A 17,673-nucleotide genomic window follows, 5' to 3' on the forward strand; every position below is an offset into this window, starting at 1 on the left:
CAGCGACATGGATCCTGCCCTTCATGTGATCGTCCGCCACACACTTAAGCTTCAATGCAAGGTACTGATTTGAACAGCCAATAGGATTTAAGCAACTCTCATCCTATTGGCTGATTTGAATATTTCACCCAATAGGAATGCAATGGCGCTTGAGTGTGCAGCGGACGATCGCATGAAGAGGAGGATCCACGTCGCTGAAGACCGCTGCCGCTGAAGAGAACTAGCTCTCCAGATGTGGACCATCCCTCCAGATCCGTGCATCACTGAAGACCACTTCGCACCTCCGGGAAGAAGATAGAATATGGTGCCGCCCTGGAATAAGATCTTTGCCGCCTGGATGAAGACTTTGCTCCGCCTGGACTTCCGGACCTCAGGAACGGTTAGTAGATTTTCTGTGGTTAGTGTTGGGTTTTATTTTTTTAAGACTTAGATTTTTTTATTGTGGGGGGGTTACTTTTAGGGGGGACTTTGTAATTGTTGTAGGTTAAAGAGCTGTTTAACTTAGGGCAATGCAATACAAAAGGCCTCTTTTAAGGGCTATTGGTAGTTTGATAGATTAGAGGGTGTTTTTATTTTGGGGTGACTTTTGTTTTTATAGGGTTTCATTCTTATTATTTTGGATAATTTCGTTTTTTATTTTGTAATCTTAGTTATATTATAAGTTTAATTTAAAGTTAGGGGATTGTTAGTTTTAGGGGTTAATAGTTTAATTTAGTGTTTTGCAATCTGGGGGGCCGGCAGTTTAGGTGTTAATAGGTTTAGTTTAGTGTTGGCTATGTCGGGTGCGGCGGTTTAGGGGTATTTAGACTAGGGGTTTATATTAAGGTGTTAGATTTATATATAACTTTATTTTCCCCATAGACATCAATGGGGTTGCGTTACAGCGATCGCAGGTGTTTTTTTTTCTAACACTTTCTCTCCATTGATGTCTATGGGGGAAAATGTGCACAAGCAAGTCAAGTCAGGCATTGGCTTTTGTGTGGTATGGAGCTTATTGCGCCTTATCGCACAACAAAAGAAGGTCTTTCAGTAACTTGTAATGGCAGCGCTATGGAGAGTGCGATACCGCTCATTTGTTTGCGTTATTTATTCACCGGGTTTAGCCCACAGTTTGTAATCTTGGTGATAGTACTTTATGTAATAAAGTAATTAGATACAATTGGTGAAAAGTTTCCTCTTTTGCAGAGGTAAATGTAGCTGATGTAAATGCCCCCCCCCCTGAGCAAACAGCATTTACTGCTCTATGAAGAAATCATCTACAGTACTGCTCACTATTACATTGACATAGGAAGAAAATGATTAATATAACCAGGTTATTGCCACACATATATAAAGCTCTGGATATGCTGTGATATGTCTTAATAACTCCGTGGAAGAGAACAAGTGTGAGAGACAAAAAAAAACTGCACCTGCTACTGTCTGAAGATGGCAACATTGAACTAAGCCAGTGACGTTATCGGTGAGGGAGGGCACAGCAATCGGCGCCAAAAAAACACCTAAACTAATATGTCCACTAAGAATAATAAAAATAAATAAATAAAAGGCTATATGTTTACCTTGCAAAAAAATTAACAGCTACTGTTGAAATAAAAAATTAAAACCATTCTGGAGCCTTAGATACAGTAGCCAGGAGTACTTTATAAACTATTCCCATAACAAATGTCCATACTTAACAGTCTGTGGGCTATGTGAGTGTATATTCACACTTAATTGTCAGCACTTGCTTTATTGTGCTTACCCAGCTGCAGACGATACGCTTCCAGTAAAAAAACATCTCATCCTAAGTAGTATATAGACATACATAGTAGTTTGTAGACAGGCCCTCAGGAGGAGACTGAAGGATGAATCACAGTGACACCTGAGGCATGCAAGTTACTTCCCATGGAAAATTACTGTTACTGCCAGTTTTACTTTTATACACCCTATGTCCTTTTCCCGGCTCTCTGAGGAGGATAATGGGTGTCACATTGGTCTTAGAACCCCTACCTCTGTCCTGAAGGAAGAACACTTCAATTTTCACCTTCTACTGTGGAGGCAAAAAATACGACTGTGGTGTGCAGGGAAATGGGAGGTATTAAAAAAGTTAGGCTTTTGTTATTGAGTAGATACGTCACTTTTGTCTTCCTACTAATTACTTATTCATGCCTTGTATTTATGTAGCAGTAAGTAATATATAGTCTTTTTTTTGTATGATCTTTATTTTAGAAAGTGAATCCTGCAGAGGTTAGACTGCTTATTTTAGAACAAATCCTCATTAATCCAGCTGATGTTTATCTTCTTGTGAGCTCTTCTATACAGTACAGAGTACAAAAGATAAAACAAGGAAAGATCACAGGTATGTTGTTTAATTATTGTTAATAGAGTTGGGGGTCATACATTACTTTAATGAACTATCAAAAAACAAACCAATTATGGCCCTGTTTTTAACTTTTTTTGTGCAGGGACATAAATAGGGAGAGAAAGTTGAAGAAACCCCCTAAAATATTTAGCCTAGCTGATATAGGGGCAACCAGCCAGTTCAATTACTTGAGCAGTGACAGGGAAAGTAGAAGAAGAAGAACGCTAAGGCCTGGCTGCCGTGTCTTCATGCTGATATAACAGCCAGTCATGGCACACAGGAAGAGGGTTGGGTGCAAACCCATACTAACCATATCATAACCATATATTCTGTTTAAAACAATTGGCTGGTTTTGTATACAACTTTTTGGGTGTCATGATTTTTCAATCTCTTACAAAAGAACACTAAGTTAAAGCCATTTGCAACATGTTTTCCTTTGCATTACATTTTAATCACAATATTTGCATTTTCTACTTTTTCTTTGAACATACATTGGTGCATTAAACTTCTTGGTTGCAAATAACAATTTTATGGAAACCACTTTTCCTTAAAGTGTACTGTGATTATTTATCTCTTTAATATGTTCCCAATGATCCCTTTTACCTGCTGGAGTGTATTAAATTGTTTTTAAAAAGTTCCTTTAATTTTATTTTGTCATTTGAAATATCAGTTTTTTGCCTGTTGTTTTCCCACCTATACTGAATAGTTACATACTTAAGTACTGTTTATAGAAAAGCTTTGTAAACAAGTATGTTTATAACTAAAACATGCTCCCAGAGAGTGGTGTGACAGATAATAAAATGCTCATTGTCCCATTGTTCTTTATAAGGGCCTGGTAATCTAAAGCTCTCCTCTCAGTTGAGATGATCCAAGTTGTCTCGTCAGTGCAGTGAGGTCCCTCAAAGAATTTTGGAAACAGAAATTTTACCTTGAGAGTTGTTTATCTCACTATGCAGGGTTCTTTATGTGAATGAGAGACACCAAAGATTTAGACTCACTGTTTATACAGTGGAGAGATTAGGATAAGGAAGATTTTGAGCAAACTGTTATATAAGCTAATAAGGTTTGCTTTCCTTGCAAGCTCAGCCTATTTAATCAGGTTGTGGTATCAATTAGCAGAGACCGCTAATTAATATACAAAAATATATCTAAATTAAAAAATCCCATATATTTTAAACACTACAGCTGGTATAATTAGTCATTGGAAAAACAATTTTACATGAATGTTGTTAGTGTACTAATTCTCACACTAAAGCACACAGAGACTAAAATGTAAAACATAGCCAATGTTTCGTACAAGACAACACAATTTATGCTTACCTGATAAAGTGGCAACTGCTCTAGTAGAATGTGCAGTATTATGCTCAGGGGGAGCTTTCCTCGCAACCAAATATTGGTTTAACAATCTTAGCTTTCTGACCCTTGTGAAAAATGAACAAAAATAGGAGAGCCTGAAATCTTTGTGGATTCCACAAAATATTTGAGACCTCTCACAGGATCTAGACTGTGAAGAAAACTCTCCTTTTAGAGTTCTTTGCAACTGGGCAAAAAAATAAACCACAGTTTCCTGATTACTATATCTATTAGTAGTATGTAGTACTATGTAGTAGTATGCTAGTGTGAAGAACAGCCTTATCTCAATGACAAATCTAAAAAGGAGGTTTGCATGACAAAGCTGAAAGCTGAGAAACCCTTCTAGCCTAAGAAATACAGTGGATATAAAAAAATTCTACAGACCATTATGAAATTGCAAGTTTTTGAAATGTAAAGGCAAGAATAACAACAATGCAAATGTAAGACTTTTTCCCACCTGTAATGTGATCTTCCAACACACAAGATCCAGAGGGGAAAAAAAGTTAATTATTAGGCATTTTTTAAATAAAAAAATTACAACACCCTGTACACCCTTTTGTAATAGGGGCTCTAGCTGTGTTCACAGTTAACCAATCACATTCTAAATTATATATAGAGGGATTGGGCTGCACCTCACTGACAAGGCCCAAAGAAGCCTGAACGATCATCTGGGGTTGTCATGTTCCTTGTTCAGGGCTGGACTGACCTTACTAGGTAGGATCAGACTTATATACTTCAGAAAAGTTCTATGTGAAAACACAATTGGGCTAAAAGAGGTTGCTTCTAGGTGGTAACTCACCATAGAACCAAGCTACTGATCTGTTGTTTGTTCCTGGTAAAGTGCTTCTCTTTCAGTATAAATTCTAAATCATGCCTATAGGAAAAAAGCATAAACCCAGATAAAAGATGTTGCTGTAAAATTTGCTTGATTGTTTGGGGTTGCATCCTACTAGGAGAGCCATAATCCACAAAGAGTTGCAAAGAAACTGTGAGCGCTAATTATTGAAAAGTACCTATCAGGAGAGGGATATAAAAGAATTTCAATTATATATGTTACGGGTAAAGTAAGAATTTCGGGTAATTCTAGGACTACCCGGCTAAAACGGACATTACCCAAGCGGGTACACTATTTCTTTTGCTTCTGCCTGAGGGGTTCAATGAATGTGCCCCTAGGATTACCCAATATCTGACTTTCCTCATAACATATATATATATATATATATATATATATATGTATATGATTTTTTTCCCAATGGTTTAGTAGTCAGGGGTTAAAAGCTACTAGTCCAGAGGGAAAAAGTTAGAAGTCTATTCAATGTTAAAGATAGGAAAAAGTCAAATTTCTAAGTCGTCCTGGACCACTGGAGATTTCAAGTCCTGTATGTATATATGTGTATGTATGTATGTATGTGTGTGTATATATATATATATATATATATATATATATATATCATATTACCATTACACAAGTTTAAGTAAACTCCCCAGTTTTATTTATTATATTAAAAACACGGAGGGGGACTGTACTCTCAGACTGGATTGGAGAAAGTCCGGCACTCGCTTGCAAGCTTTCAGCTAAGATTAAAAGCAAAAGAGTTAGTTACCTCATCTGACCAAATGGGACAAGTCCAGGTACCACGTCAAGGTCTCTCCCAAAACCTGGGTGCCTAATACAGCCATACAAATGCAAGCTCTCAATCAAACAAACTGGGAACAAGTGAAGGGTGCAGAGGCTTATGTAATCACCCTAGACATATACAAAACACGGAAGAGGACTGCACTCTCAGGGGTCTATTTAAGAAGCAGCGGATGCTGCCTCCGACCCTCTCTGCTTCAGTTCCGGCAGAAGCGGAAGTTAAGAATCAGCGGTCCTAAGAATCAGCTGCTCCTTAACTCGTCCGCCACCTCTGAGGTGGCGGACAGCAATCCGCACAATCGAATACGATTGGGCTGAATGACACCCCCTGCTAGCAGCCGATTGGCCACGAATATGCAGGGGGTGGTATTGCACCAGCAGTTCACAAGAAGACATATGCTGTCGGCATTTATACATGTGTGGCGGACATGATCCGCTATATTGGATCATGTCCGTCTGCACATTAATAAATTTGACCCCTCAGACTGGACTGAGTACACATCCTATGACCCTGCAACATGCTCAGCCCTGGGTGCTTAATAGCACTCTCAGGAAGCTGTGCTGTCTTCAGAGTCACAGGCAGTTTACTCCAGACAAGTCTGGGTGCAAGGCCCATAGGGAAAATTACAAAATAAATTAATACAAGAAACAGAGAATGTCCATCACTCTCCTGCAAGCTCTCAACTAGGATTAAAAGCAAAACTGGAAGAGTTACAGCATCTGGCCAAATGGGACAAGCCCAGGTACCACGTCAAGGTCTCTCCCAAAACCTGGGACCCTAATACAACCATATGCCTGGACACCCTCACTTGTTCCCAGTTTGTTTGATTAAGAACTTGCATTTGTATGGCTGTATTAGGGACCCAAGTTTTTGGAGAGACCTTGACGTGGTATCTGGGCTTGTCACCACTTCGCCCAGAAAATTGTTGCAATTACAAGTGTTTAGGCATTTTCGTGTTTGTCTTTTGTTTTGTATTGGTTTGACATAAAAAGTGGAGAAAAAAAGCCAAATCTGACACATTCCACACAAAACTCCACAGATGGACTGGACAAAATTATTTGCACCCTCAATTTTATTTCTTTCATGTAATTAGCAAGAGTCCATGAGCTAGTGACGTATGGGATATACATTCCTACCAGGAGGGGCAAAGTTTCCCAAACCTTAAAATGCCTATAAATACACCCCTCACCACACCCACAATTCAGTTTTACAAACTTTGCCTCCGATGGAGGTGGTGAAGTAAGTTTGTGCTAGATTCTACGTTGATATGCGCTCCGCAGCAAGTTGGAGCCCGGTTTTCCTCTCAGCGTGCAGTGAATGTCAGAGGGATGTGAGGAGAGTATTGCCTATTTGAATGCAGTGATCTCCTTCTACGGGGTCTATTTCATAGGTTCTCTGTTATCGGTCGTAGAGATTCATCTCTTACCTCCCTTTTCAGATCGACGATATACTCTTATATATATACCATTACCTCTGCTGATTCTCGTTTCAGTACTGGTTTGGCTTTCTACAAACATGTAGATGAGTGTCCTGGGGTAAGTAAATCTTATTTTCTGTGACACTCTAAGCTATGGTTGGGCACTTTGTTTATAAAGTTCTAAATATATGTATTCAAACATTTATTTGCCTTGACTCAGAATGTTCAACATTCCTTATTTTTCAGACAGTCAGTTTCATATTTGGGATAAATGCATTTGTTTCAATCATTTTTTCTTACCTTAAAAAATTTGACTTTTTCCCTGTGGGCTGTTAGGCTCGCGGGGGCAGAAAATGCTTCATTTTATTGCGTCATTCTTGGCGCAGACTTTTTTGGCGCAAATTTTTTTTTCTGTTTCCGGCGTCATACGTGTCGCCGGAAGTTGCGTCATTTTTTGACGTTTTTTTGCGTCAAAAATGTCGGCGTTCCGGATGTGGCGTCATTTTTGTCTCCACATTATTTAAGTCACATTATTTATTGCTTCTGGTTGCTAGAAGCTTGTTCACTGGCATTTTTTTCCCATTCCTGAAACTGTCATTTAAGGAATTTGATCAATTTTGCTTTATATGTTGTTTTTTTCTTTTACATATTGCAAGATGTTCCACGTTGCAACTGAGTCAGAAGATACTTCAGGAAAATCACTGCCCAGTGCTGGAGCTACCAAGCTAAGTGTATCTGCTATAAACTTTTGGTATCTGTTTCTCCAGCTGTTGTTTGTATTGCATGTCATGTCAAACTTATTAATGCAGATAAAATTTCCTTTAGTACTGTTACATTACCTGTTGCTGTTCCGTCAACATCTAATTTTCAGAGTGTTCCTGATAACATAAGAGATTTTATTTTTTAAATCCATTAAGAAGGCTATGTCTGTTATTTCTCCTTCTAGTATACATAAAAGTCTTTTAAAACTTCTCTTTTTTCAGATGAATTTTTAAATGAACATCATCATTCTGATACTGATAATGGTTCTTCTGGTTCAGAGGTTTCTGTCTCAGAGGTTGATGCTGATAAATCTTTGTATTTGTTCAAGATGGAATTTATTCGTTCTTTACTTAAAGAAGTATTATTTGCATTAGAAATAGAGGATTCTGGTCCTCTTGATACTAAATGTAAACGTTTAAATAAGGTTTTTAAATCTCCTGTAGTTATTCCAGAAGTGTTTTATCTCCCTGATGCTATTTCTGAAGTAATTTCCAGGGAATGGAATAATTTGGGTAATTTATTTACTCCTTCTAGACGTTTAAGCAATTATATCCTGTGCCATCTGACAGATTAGAGTTTTTTGGGACAAAAATCCCTAAGGTTATGGGGCTGTCTCTACTCCTGCTAATGTACTACTATTCCTACGGCAGATAGTACTTCATTTAAGGATCCTTTAGATAGGAAAATTGAATCCTTTCTAAGAAAAGCTTACTTATGTTCAGGTAATCTTCTTAGACCTGCTATATTTTTAGCGGATGTTGCTGCAGCTTCAACTTTACGGTTAGAAGCTTTAGCGCAACAAGTAACAGATCATAATTTTATAGCATTATTATTATTCTATAACATGCTAATTTTATTGGTGATACCATCTTTTGATATCATTAGAGTTGATGCCAGGTATATGTCTCTAGCTATTTTAGCTAGAAAAGCTTTATGGATTAAACTTGGAATGCTGACATGTCTTCTAAGTCAACTTTGCTTTCCCTTTCTTTCCAGGGTAAATAATCATTTTCGTTCCTTTCCTCACAACAAGGAACAAAAGCCTGATCCTTCATCCTCAGGAGCGGTATCAGTTTGGAAACTATTTCCAGTTTGGAATATATCCAAGCCTTATAGAAACCTATAGCCAGCTCCTAAGTACCTATGAAGGTGCGGCCCTTATTCCAGCTCAGCTGGTATGGGGCAGATTACGTTTTCTTCAAAGAAATTTGGATCAATTCCGTTCTCAATCTCTGGTTTCAGAACATTGTTTCAGAAAGGTACAGAATTGGCTTCAGTTAAGGCCTCCTGCTAAGAGATTTTTTTCTTTCCCGTGTCCCAGTTAACACAGCAAAGGCTCAGCATTTCTGAAATGTGTTTCAGATCTAGAGTTGGCTGGAGTATTTATGCCAGTTCCAGTTCTGGAACAGGGGCTGGGGTTTTATTTTATCTCTTCATTGTACCAAAGAAGGTCAATTCCTTCAGACCAGTTCCGGATCTATCATTATTGAATCGTTATGTTAGGATACCAACATTCAAGATGGTTACTGTAGGACTATCCTGCCTTTTGTTTAGCAAGGGCATTATATGTCTACAATAGATTTACAGGATGTGTATCTGCATATTCCGATTCATCCAGATCACTTTTAGTGTCTGAGATTCTCTTTTTAGACAAGCATTACCAGTTTTTTGGCTCTACCGTTTGGCCTAGCCTCAGTTGCAAGAATTTTTTTCAAAGGTTCTCGGTGCCCTTCTTTCTGTAATCAGAGAACAGGGTTTTGGTATTTCCTTATTTGGACGATATCTTGGTACTTGCTCAGTCTTCTCATTTTCGAAGAATCTCATACGAATCGACTTGTGTTGTTTCTTCAAGTTCATGGTTGGAGGATCAATTTACCAATCAATTCATTGATTCCTCAGACAAGGGTAACCTTTTTAGGTTTCTAGATAGATTCAGTGTCTATGACTCTGTCCTTGTCAGACAAGAGAAGTTTAACATTGATATCAGCTTGTCAAAACCTTCAGTCACAATCATTCCCTTTGGTAGCCTTATGCATGGAAATGTTGGGTCTTAGGACTGCCGCATCAGATGCGATCTCCTTTGCTCGTTTTCACATGCGACCTCTTCAGCTTTGTATGCTGAACCAATGGTGCAGGGATTACTCAAAGATATCTCAATTAATATCTTTAATCCGATTTTACGACACTCTCTGACATGGTGGACAGATCACCATTGTTTAGTTCAGGGGGCTTCTTGTTCTTCCGACCTGGACTATAATCTCAACAGATGCAAGTCTTACAGGTTGGGGAGCTGTGTGGGGGTATCTGACGGCACAAGGGGTTTGGGAATCTCAGGAGGTGAGATTTCTGATCAATATTTTGGAACTCCGTGCAATTTTCAGAGCTCTTCAGTCTTGGCCTCTTCTGAAGAGAGAGTTGTTCATTTGTTTTCAGATAGACCATGTCACAACTGTGGCATACATCAATCATCAAGGAGGGACTCACAGTCCTCTGGCTATGAAAGAAGTATCTCAAATTTTGGTTTGGGCGGAATCCAGCTCCTGTCTAATCTCTGCGGTTCTTATCCCAGGTATGGACAATTGGAAAGCGGATTATCTCAGTCGCCAAACGTTGCATCCGGGCGAATGGTCTCTTCACCCAGAGGTATTTCTAAAGATTATTCAAATGTGGGAACTTCCAGAAATAGATCTGATGGCTTCTCATCTAAACAAGAAACTTCCCAGGTATCTGTCCAGATCCCGGGATCCTCAGGCGGAGGCAGTGGATGCATTATCACTTCCTTGGAAGTATCATCCTGCCTATATCTTTCCGCCTCTAGTTCTTCTTCCAAGAGTAATCTCCAAGATTCTGAAGGAATGCTCGTTTGTTCTGCTGGTAGCTCCGGCATGGCCTCACAGGTTTTGGTATGCGGATCTTGTCCGGATGGCCTCTTGCCAACCGTGGACTCTTCCGTTAAGACCAGACCTTCTGTCTCAAGGTCCTTTTTTTCCATCAGGATCTGAAATCCTTAAATTTAAAGGTATGGAGATTGAACGCTTGATTCTTGGTCAAAGAGGTTTCTCTGACTCTGTGATTAATACTATGTTTCAGGCTCGTAAATCTGTATACAGAGAGATATATTATAGAGTCTGGAAGACTTATATTTCTTGGTGTCTTTCTCATCCTTTTTCTTGGCATTCTTTTAGAATACCGAGAATATTACAGTTTCTTCAGGATGGTTTAGATAAGGGTTTGTCCGCAAGTTCCTTGAAAGGACAAATCTCTGCTCTTTCTGTTCTTTTTCACAGAAAGATTGCTATTCTTCCTGATATTCATTGTTTTGTACAAGCTTTGGTTCGTATAAAGCCTGTCATTAAGTCAATTTCTCCTCCTTGGAGTTTGAATTTGGTTCTGGGGGCTCTTCAAGCTCCTCCATTTGAACCTATGCATTCATTGGACATTAAATTACTTTCTTGGAAAGTTTTGTTACTTTTGGCCATCTCTTCTGCCAGAAGAGTTTCTGAATTATCTGCTCTTTCTTGTGAGTCTCCTTTTCTGATTTTTCATCAGGATAAGGCGGTGTTGCGAACTTCTTTTGAATTTTTACCTAAGTTGTGAATTCCAACAACATTAGTAGAGACATTGTGGTTCCTTCATTATGTCCTAATCCTAAGAATTCTAAGGAGAAATCGTTGCATTCTTTGGATATTGTTAGAGCTTTGAAATATTATGTTGAAGCTACTAAGTCTTTCCGAAAGACTTCTAGTTTATTTGTTATCTTTTCCGGTTCTAGAAAGGCCAGAAAACTTCTGCCATTTCTTTGGCATCTTGGTTGAAATCTTTAATTCATCTTGCCTATGTTGAGTCGGGTAAAACTCCGCCTCAGAGGATTACAGCTCATTCTACTAGGTCAGTTTCTACTTCCTGGGCGTTTAGGAATGAAGCTTCGGTTGATCAGATTTACAAAGCGGCAACTTGGTCCTCTTTGCATACTTTTACCAAATTCTACCATTTTGATGTATTTTCTTCTTCTGAAGCAGTTTTTTGGTAGAAAGTACTTCAGGCAGCGGTTTCAGTTTGAATCTTCTGCTTATGTTTTTCATTAAACTTTATTTTGGGTGTGGATTATTTTCAGCAGGAATTGGCTGTCTTTATTTTATCCCTCCCTCTCTAGTGACTCTTGTGTGGAAAGATCCACATCTTGGGTAGTCATTATCCCATACGTCACTAGCTCATGGACTCTTGCTAATTACATGAAAGAAAACATAATTTATGTAAGAACTTACCTGATAAATTCATTTCTTTCATATTAGCAAGAGTCCATGAGGCCCGCCCTTTTTTGTGGTGGTTATGATTTTTTTGTATAAAGCACAATTATTCCAATTCCTTATTTTATATGCTTTCGCACTTTTTTCTTATCACCCCACTTCTTGGCTATTCGTTAAACTGAATTGTGGGTGTGGTGAGGGGTGTATTTATAGGCATTTTAAGGTTTGGGAAACTTTGCCCCTCCTGGTAGGAATGTATATCCCATACGTCACTAGCTCATGGACTCTTGCTAATATGAAAGAAATGAATTTATCAGGTAAGTTCTTACATAAATTATGTTATTTGGTAGCACACCCCTTGGAGAAATAACTGAAATCAATTGGTTCCTGTTACCATCAATAAGTTTCTTACACCTCTCTACTTTTTTTGTAGACCACACTTCTTTCGTCAACTTCTCCAAGTCTCTCAGATTGGAAGGGTTCCTTTTCCCAACTGCTGTTTTGAGATCTCTCCACAGGTGCTTTATGGGATTGAGATCTGGAATCATTGCTGGCCAGTTCAGTACTTTCCAGCACTTTGGGGGGTAGTTATCAACGTGTCTACTTTTCCTGCCTTCGCCGGCCCAATTCGCCCGCCTAAGCTCGCCTCACATCGCCGCCGCGGACCTGCAAAAATTTGCCTAAGTTATCAAAAAATCTGTCAAAAAGCCGCGCACCAAGTGCGGGGCGATGAGCAGCGGACTGTGAGAGTTATCACTCATCCAATCTCGCTGCTCTTCGGCTTTTTTACAGCTTTCTTGCTAGCCTGTCACTAAGCACCCACACTAACTACACTGTTCTACCCCCTATACCGGCGCCCCCGGAGCCTCCCGCAACTAAATAAAGTTAGTAACCCCTAAACCGCCGCTCCTAGACCCCGCCGCAACTCTTATAAATGTATTAACCCCTAAACCGCCGCTCCTAGACCTCGCCGCAACTCTTATAAATGTATTAACCCCTAAACCGCTGCTCCTAGACCCCGCCGCAACTCTTATAAATGTATTAACCCCTAAACCGCCGCTCCCGGACACCGCCGCAACCTACATTATACCTAGTAACCCCTATCCTGCCCCCCCTATACCGTCGCCCTCTATAATAAAGTTATTAACCCCTATCCTGCTGATCCTGCACCTCGCCGCAACTAAATAGTTTAACCTCTAAACCGCCGCTCCCTGACCCCGCCAGCAAACCTATATTACATTTATTAACCCCTATCCTGCCCCCCTACACCGTCGCCACCTATAATAAATTTATTAACCTCTATCCTGCCCCCCACTACACCGCCGCCACTGTAATAAAATTATTAACCCCTAAACCTAAGTCTAACACTAACCCTAACACCCCCTAGCTTAAATATTAATTAAATAAATCTAAATAATATTTCTATTATGAACTAAATTAATCCTATTTAAAACTAAATACTTACCTTTAAAATAAACCCTAATATAGCTACAATATAAATAATAATTATATTGTAGCTATGTTAGGATTTATTTTTATTTTACAGGCAAATTTCAATTTATTTTAACTAGGTACAATAGCTATTAAATAGTTAGTAACTATTTAATAGCTTACCTAGCTAAAATAAAGAGAAATTAACCTGTAAAATAAATCCTAACCTAAGTTAGAATTTAACACTACACTATACTTTAATAAATTATTCCTATTTAAAACTAAATACTTACCTGTAAAATAAACCCTAAGATAGCTACAATATAATTAATAATTACATTGTAGCTATCTTCGGATTTATATTTATTTTACAGGTAACTTTGTATTTATTTTAGCTAGTTAGAATAGTTATTAAATAGTTATTAACTATTTAATAACTACCTAGCTAAAAGAAATACAAAATTACCTGTAAAATAAATCCTAACCTAAGTTACAATTAAACCTAACACTACACTATCATTACATTAATTAAATAAATTACCTACAAATAACTACAATTAAATACAATTACATAAACTAACTAAAGTACAAAAAATAAAAAAAGCTAAGTTACAAAAAATTAAAAAAATAAGTTACAAACATTTTAAAAATATTACAACAATTTTAAGCTACTTACACCTAATCTAAGCCCCCTAATAAAATAACAAAGCCCCCCAAAATAAAAAAATGCCCTACCCTATTCTAAATTAAAAAAGTTCAAAGCTCTTTTACCTTACCAGCCCTTAAAAGGGCCTTTCGTGGGGCATGCCCCAAAAAATTCAGCTCTTTTGCCTGTAAAAGAAAAATACAACCCCCCCCCCACATTAAAACCCACTACCCCCCTGAAGATCATCCTACCTTTAGTCGTCTTCACTCAGCCGAGCCACCGATGGAACTGAAGAGGAGATCCGGAGCGGCAGAAGTCATCATCCAAGGGGCGCTGAAGAAATCTTCCATCCGATGAAGTGATCCTCCAAGCGGCGCTGAAGAAGTCTTCGATCCAGGCGATGTCATCTTCCAAGCGGGGTCTTCAATCGTCTTCTTCAGGATCCATCTTCATTCCGCCGACGCGGCACATCCTTCTTTCCCGACGGACTACTGACGAATGAAGGCTCCTTTAAGGGACGTCATCCAAGATGGCGTCCCTTCAATTCCGATTGGCTGATAGGATTCTATCAGCCAATCGGAATTAAGGTAGGAAAAATCTGATTGGCTGATTGAATCAGCCAATCAGATTGAGCTTGCATTCTATTGGCTGATCGGAACATTTTTCCTACCTTAATTCCGATTGGCTGATAGAATCCTATCAGCCAATCGGAATTGAAGGGACACCATCTTGGATGACGTCCCTTAAAGGAGCCTTCATTTGTCGGTAGTCCGTCGGGAAAGAAGGATGTTCCGCGTCGGCGGAATGAAGATGGGTCCTGAAGAAGAAGATTGAAGACCCCGCTTGGAAGATGACATCGCCCGGATCGAAGACTTCTTCAGCGCCGCTTGGAGGATCACTTCATCGGATGGAAGACTTCTTCAGTGCCGCTTGGAGGATCACTTCATCGGATGGAAGATTTCTTCAGCGCCCCTTGGATGATGACTTCTGCCGTTCCAGATCTCCTCTTCAGTTCCATCGGTGGCTCGGCTGAGTGAAGACGACTAAAGGTAGAATGATCTTCAGGGGGGTAGTGTTAGGTTTTTTTAAGGGGGGTTTGGGTTCGATTAGGGGTATGTGGGTGGTGGGTTTTAATGTTGGGGGGGGGTTGTATTTTTCTTTTACAGGCAAAAGAGCTGAATTCTTTGGGGCATGCCCCACGAAAGGCCCTTTTAAGGGCTGGTAAGGTAAAAGAGCTTTGAACTTTTTTAATTTAGAATAGGGTAGGGCATTTTTTTTATTTTGGGGGCTTTGTTATTTTATTAGGGGGTTTAGATTAGGTGTAAGTAGCTTAAAATTGTTGTAATATTTTTTTAAATGTTTGTAACTTTATTTTTTTTTTATTTTTTGTACTTTAGTTAGTTTATGTAATTGTATTTAATTGTAGTTATTTGTAGGTAATTTATTTAATTAATGTAATGATAGTGTAGTGTTAGGTTTAATTGTAACTTAGGTTATGATTTATTTTACAGGTAATTTTGTATTTCTTTTAGCTAGGTAGTTATTAAATAGTTAATAACTATTTAATAACTATTCTAACTAGCTAAAATAAATACAAAGTTACCTGTAAAATAAATATAAATCCTAAGATAGCTACAATGTAATTATTAATTATATTGTAGCTATCTTAGGGTTTATTTTAAAGGTAAGTATTTAGTTTTAAATAGGAATAATTTATTAAAGTATAGTGTAGTGTTAGGTGTAATTGTAACTTAGGTTAGGATTTATATTACAAGTTAATTTCTATTTATTTTAGCTAGGTAAGCTATTAAATAGTTAATAACTATTTAATAGCTATTGTACCTAGTTAAAATAAATTGAAAGCTACCTGTAAAATAAAAATAAATCCTAACATAGCTACAATATAATTATTATTTATATTGTAGCTATATTAGGGTTTATTTTAAAGGTAAGTATTTAGTTTTAAATAGGATTAATTTAGTTCATAATAGAAATATTATTTAGATTTATTTAATTAATATTTAAGTTAGGGGGGTGTTAGGGTTAGGGTTAGACTTAGGTTTAGGGGTTAATAATTTTATTACAGTGGCGGCGGTGTAGTGGGGGGCAGGATAGGGGTTAATAAATGTATTATAGTGGCGACGGTGTAGGGGGGGCAGGATAGGGGTTAATAAATTTAATATAGGTTGCGGCGGGGTCAGGGAGCGGCGGTTTAGGGGTTAATACATATATTATAGTTGCGGCGGGGTCAGGGAGCGGCGGTTTAGGGGTTAACATGTTTATTATAGCTTGCGGTGGGCTCCGGGAGCGGCGGTTTAGGGGGGTAAACACTTTATTTACTTGCGACGGTGTAGGGGGGACAGATTAGGGGTGTTTAGACTCGGGGTACATGTTAGGGTGTTAGGTGCAGACATCTCCCATAGGAATCAATAGGATGTCTGGCAGCAGCGAACATGAACTTTCGCTATGGTCAGACTCCCATTGATTCCTATGGGATCCGCCGCCTCCAGGGCGGCGGATTGAAAACCAGGTACGCTGGGCCGTAAAAGTGCCGAGCGTACCTGCTAGTTTTTTGATAACTAGCAAAAGTAGTCAGATTGTGCCGAACTTGTGTGCGGAACATCTGGAGTGACGTAAGAATCGATCTGTGTCGGACTGAGTCCGGCGGATCGAAGCTTACGTCACAAAATTCTACTTTTGCCGGTCTCTAGCCTTTGATAACTAAGGCGAATCAGCCTCGCCACAAATATGCTGCGGAATTAAGCCTCATTTCTTTTTCTGAAAACAGTAGAATGATGGGCTTTACCAAAAAGCTGTAATGTTGTTTTGTCTGTCCAAAGCACATTCTTCCAAAAGGATTTTGGCTCCCTCAGGTAAGTTTTGGCAAACTCCAATCTGGCTTTTTTTATGTTTCTGTGTCATTAGTGGGGTCTCGTACCACAGCGTTCCTTTTCATTTAGATGGTGACGCATAGTGTGAGCTGACACATTTGTACCCTGTGCCTGAAGGACAATTTGAATTTGTCTGGAAGTTAATCTAGGTTATTTACGCACCTTTTGAACAATCCTTAATTGCAATCTGTGATCAATTTTTCCCTTCCAGGGAGATTAGCTACCATGCCGTGGGCTGTAAACTTCTTAACAATGTTGCGCACAGTGGACACAGGAACATCTTGGAGATGGACTTGTAACCTTGAGATTGTCCATGCTTTTCCACAATTTTTGTTCTCAAATCCTCACAATTCTTAGCTGCTCTTTCTCTTCTCCATGCTCAGTGTGGTACACAAAGACACACAACAGAAAGGTTGAGTCAATTTTTCACTATTTTAACTGGTTGCCGGTGTGATTTCTATATTGTCAGCACCTGTTAATTGATACAGGTGATTTTAATGACAAATTACAGGAGCATCACAAACTTGGAATGCAAAATTGTAATGCAATTTCTTACAATTTTGAGAAGGTGCCAATAATTTAGTCCATTCCATTTTTGGAGTCTTTCTCCACTTTTTTGTGTTATACCAATACAAACAATAGAAATAAACATGAGAATGCCTACACATTTGTAATTGCAACAATTTTCTGGGCGAAGTGGTGCATAATCTTACAGAAATGCAGGGGTGCCAATATTTTTGGCTATGACTGTGTGTGTGTATATGTATGTGTGTGTGTATATATGTATGTATGTATGTGTGTATATATATATATATATATATATATATATATATATATATGTGTGTGTGTACATGTATGTGTGTGTGTGTATATGTGTATATATATATATATATATATATATATATATATATATATATATATATACACACACACACATATACACACACACAC

At 38.5% G+C, this 17,673-nt stretch overlaps 1 protein-coding gene across 1 annotated transcript in view; it reads left to right on the forward strand.

Moving 5' to 3' along the window:
- Positions 1–17,673, forward strand: part of NUP210 (nucleoporin 210) — a 1,597,588-nt gene that overhangs the window by 111,215 nt on the left and 1,468,700 nt on the right. The window contains 1 exon segment of the mRNA XM_053721041.1: positions 2,206–2,335. Within this exon segment, the coding sequence (XP_053577016.1) occupies positions 2,206–2,335 (130 nt within the window).

The sequence above is a fragment of the Bombina bombina genome, chromosome 7, assembly GCF_027579735.1.
Source record: "Bombina bombina isolate aBomBom1 chromosome 7, aBomBom1.pri, whole genome shotgun sequence".
NCBI lineage: Eukaryota > Metazoa > Chordata > Amphibia > Anura > Bombinatoridae > Bombina > Bombina bombina.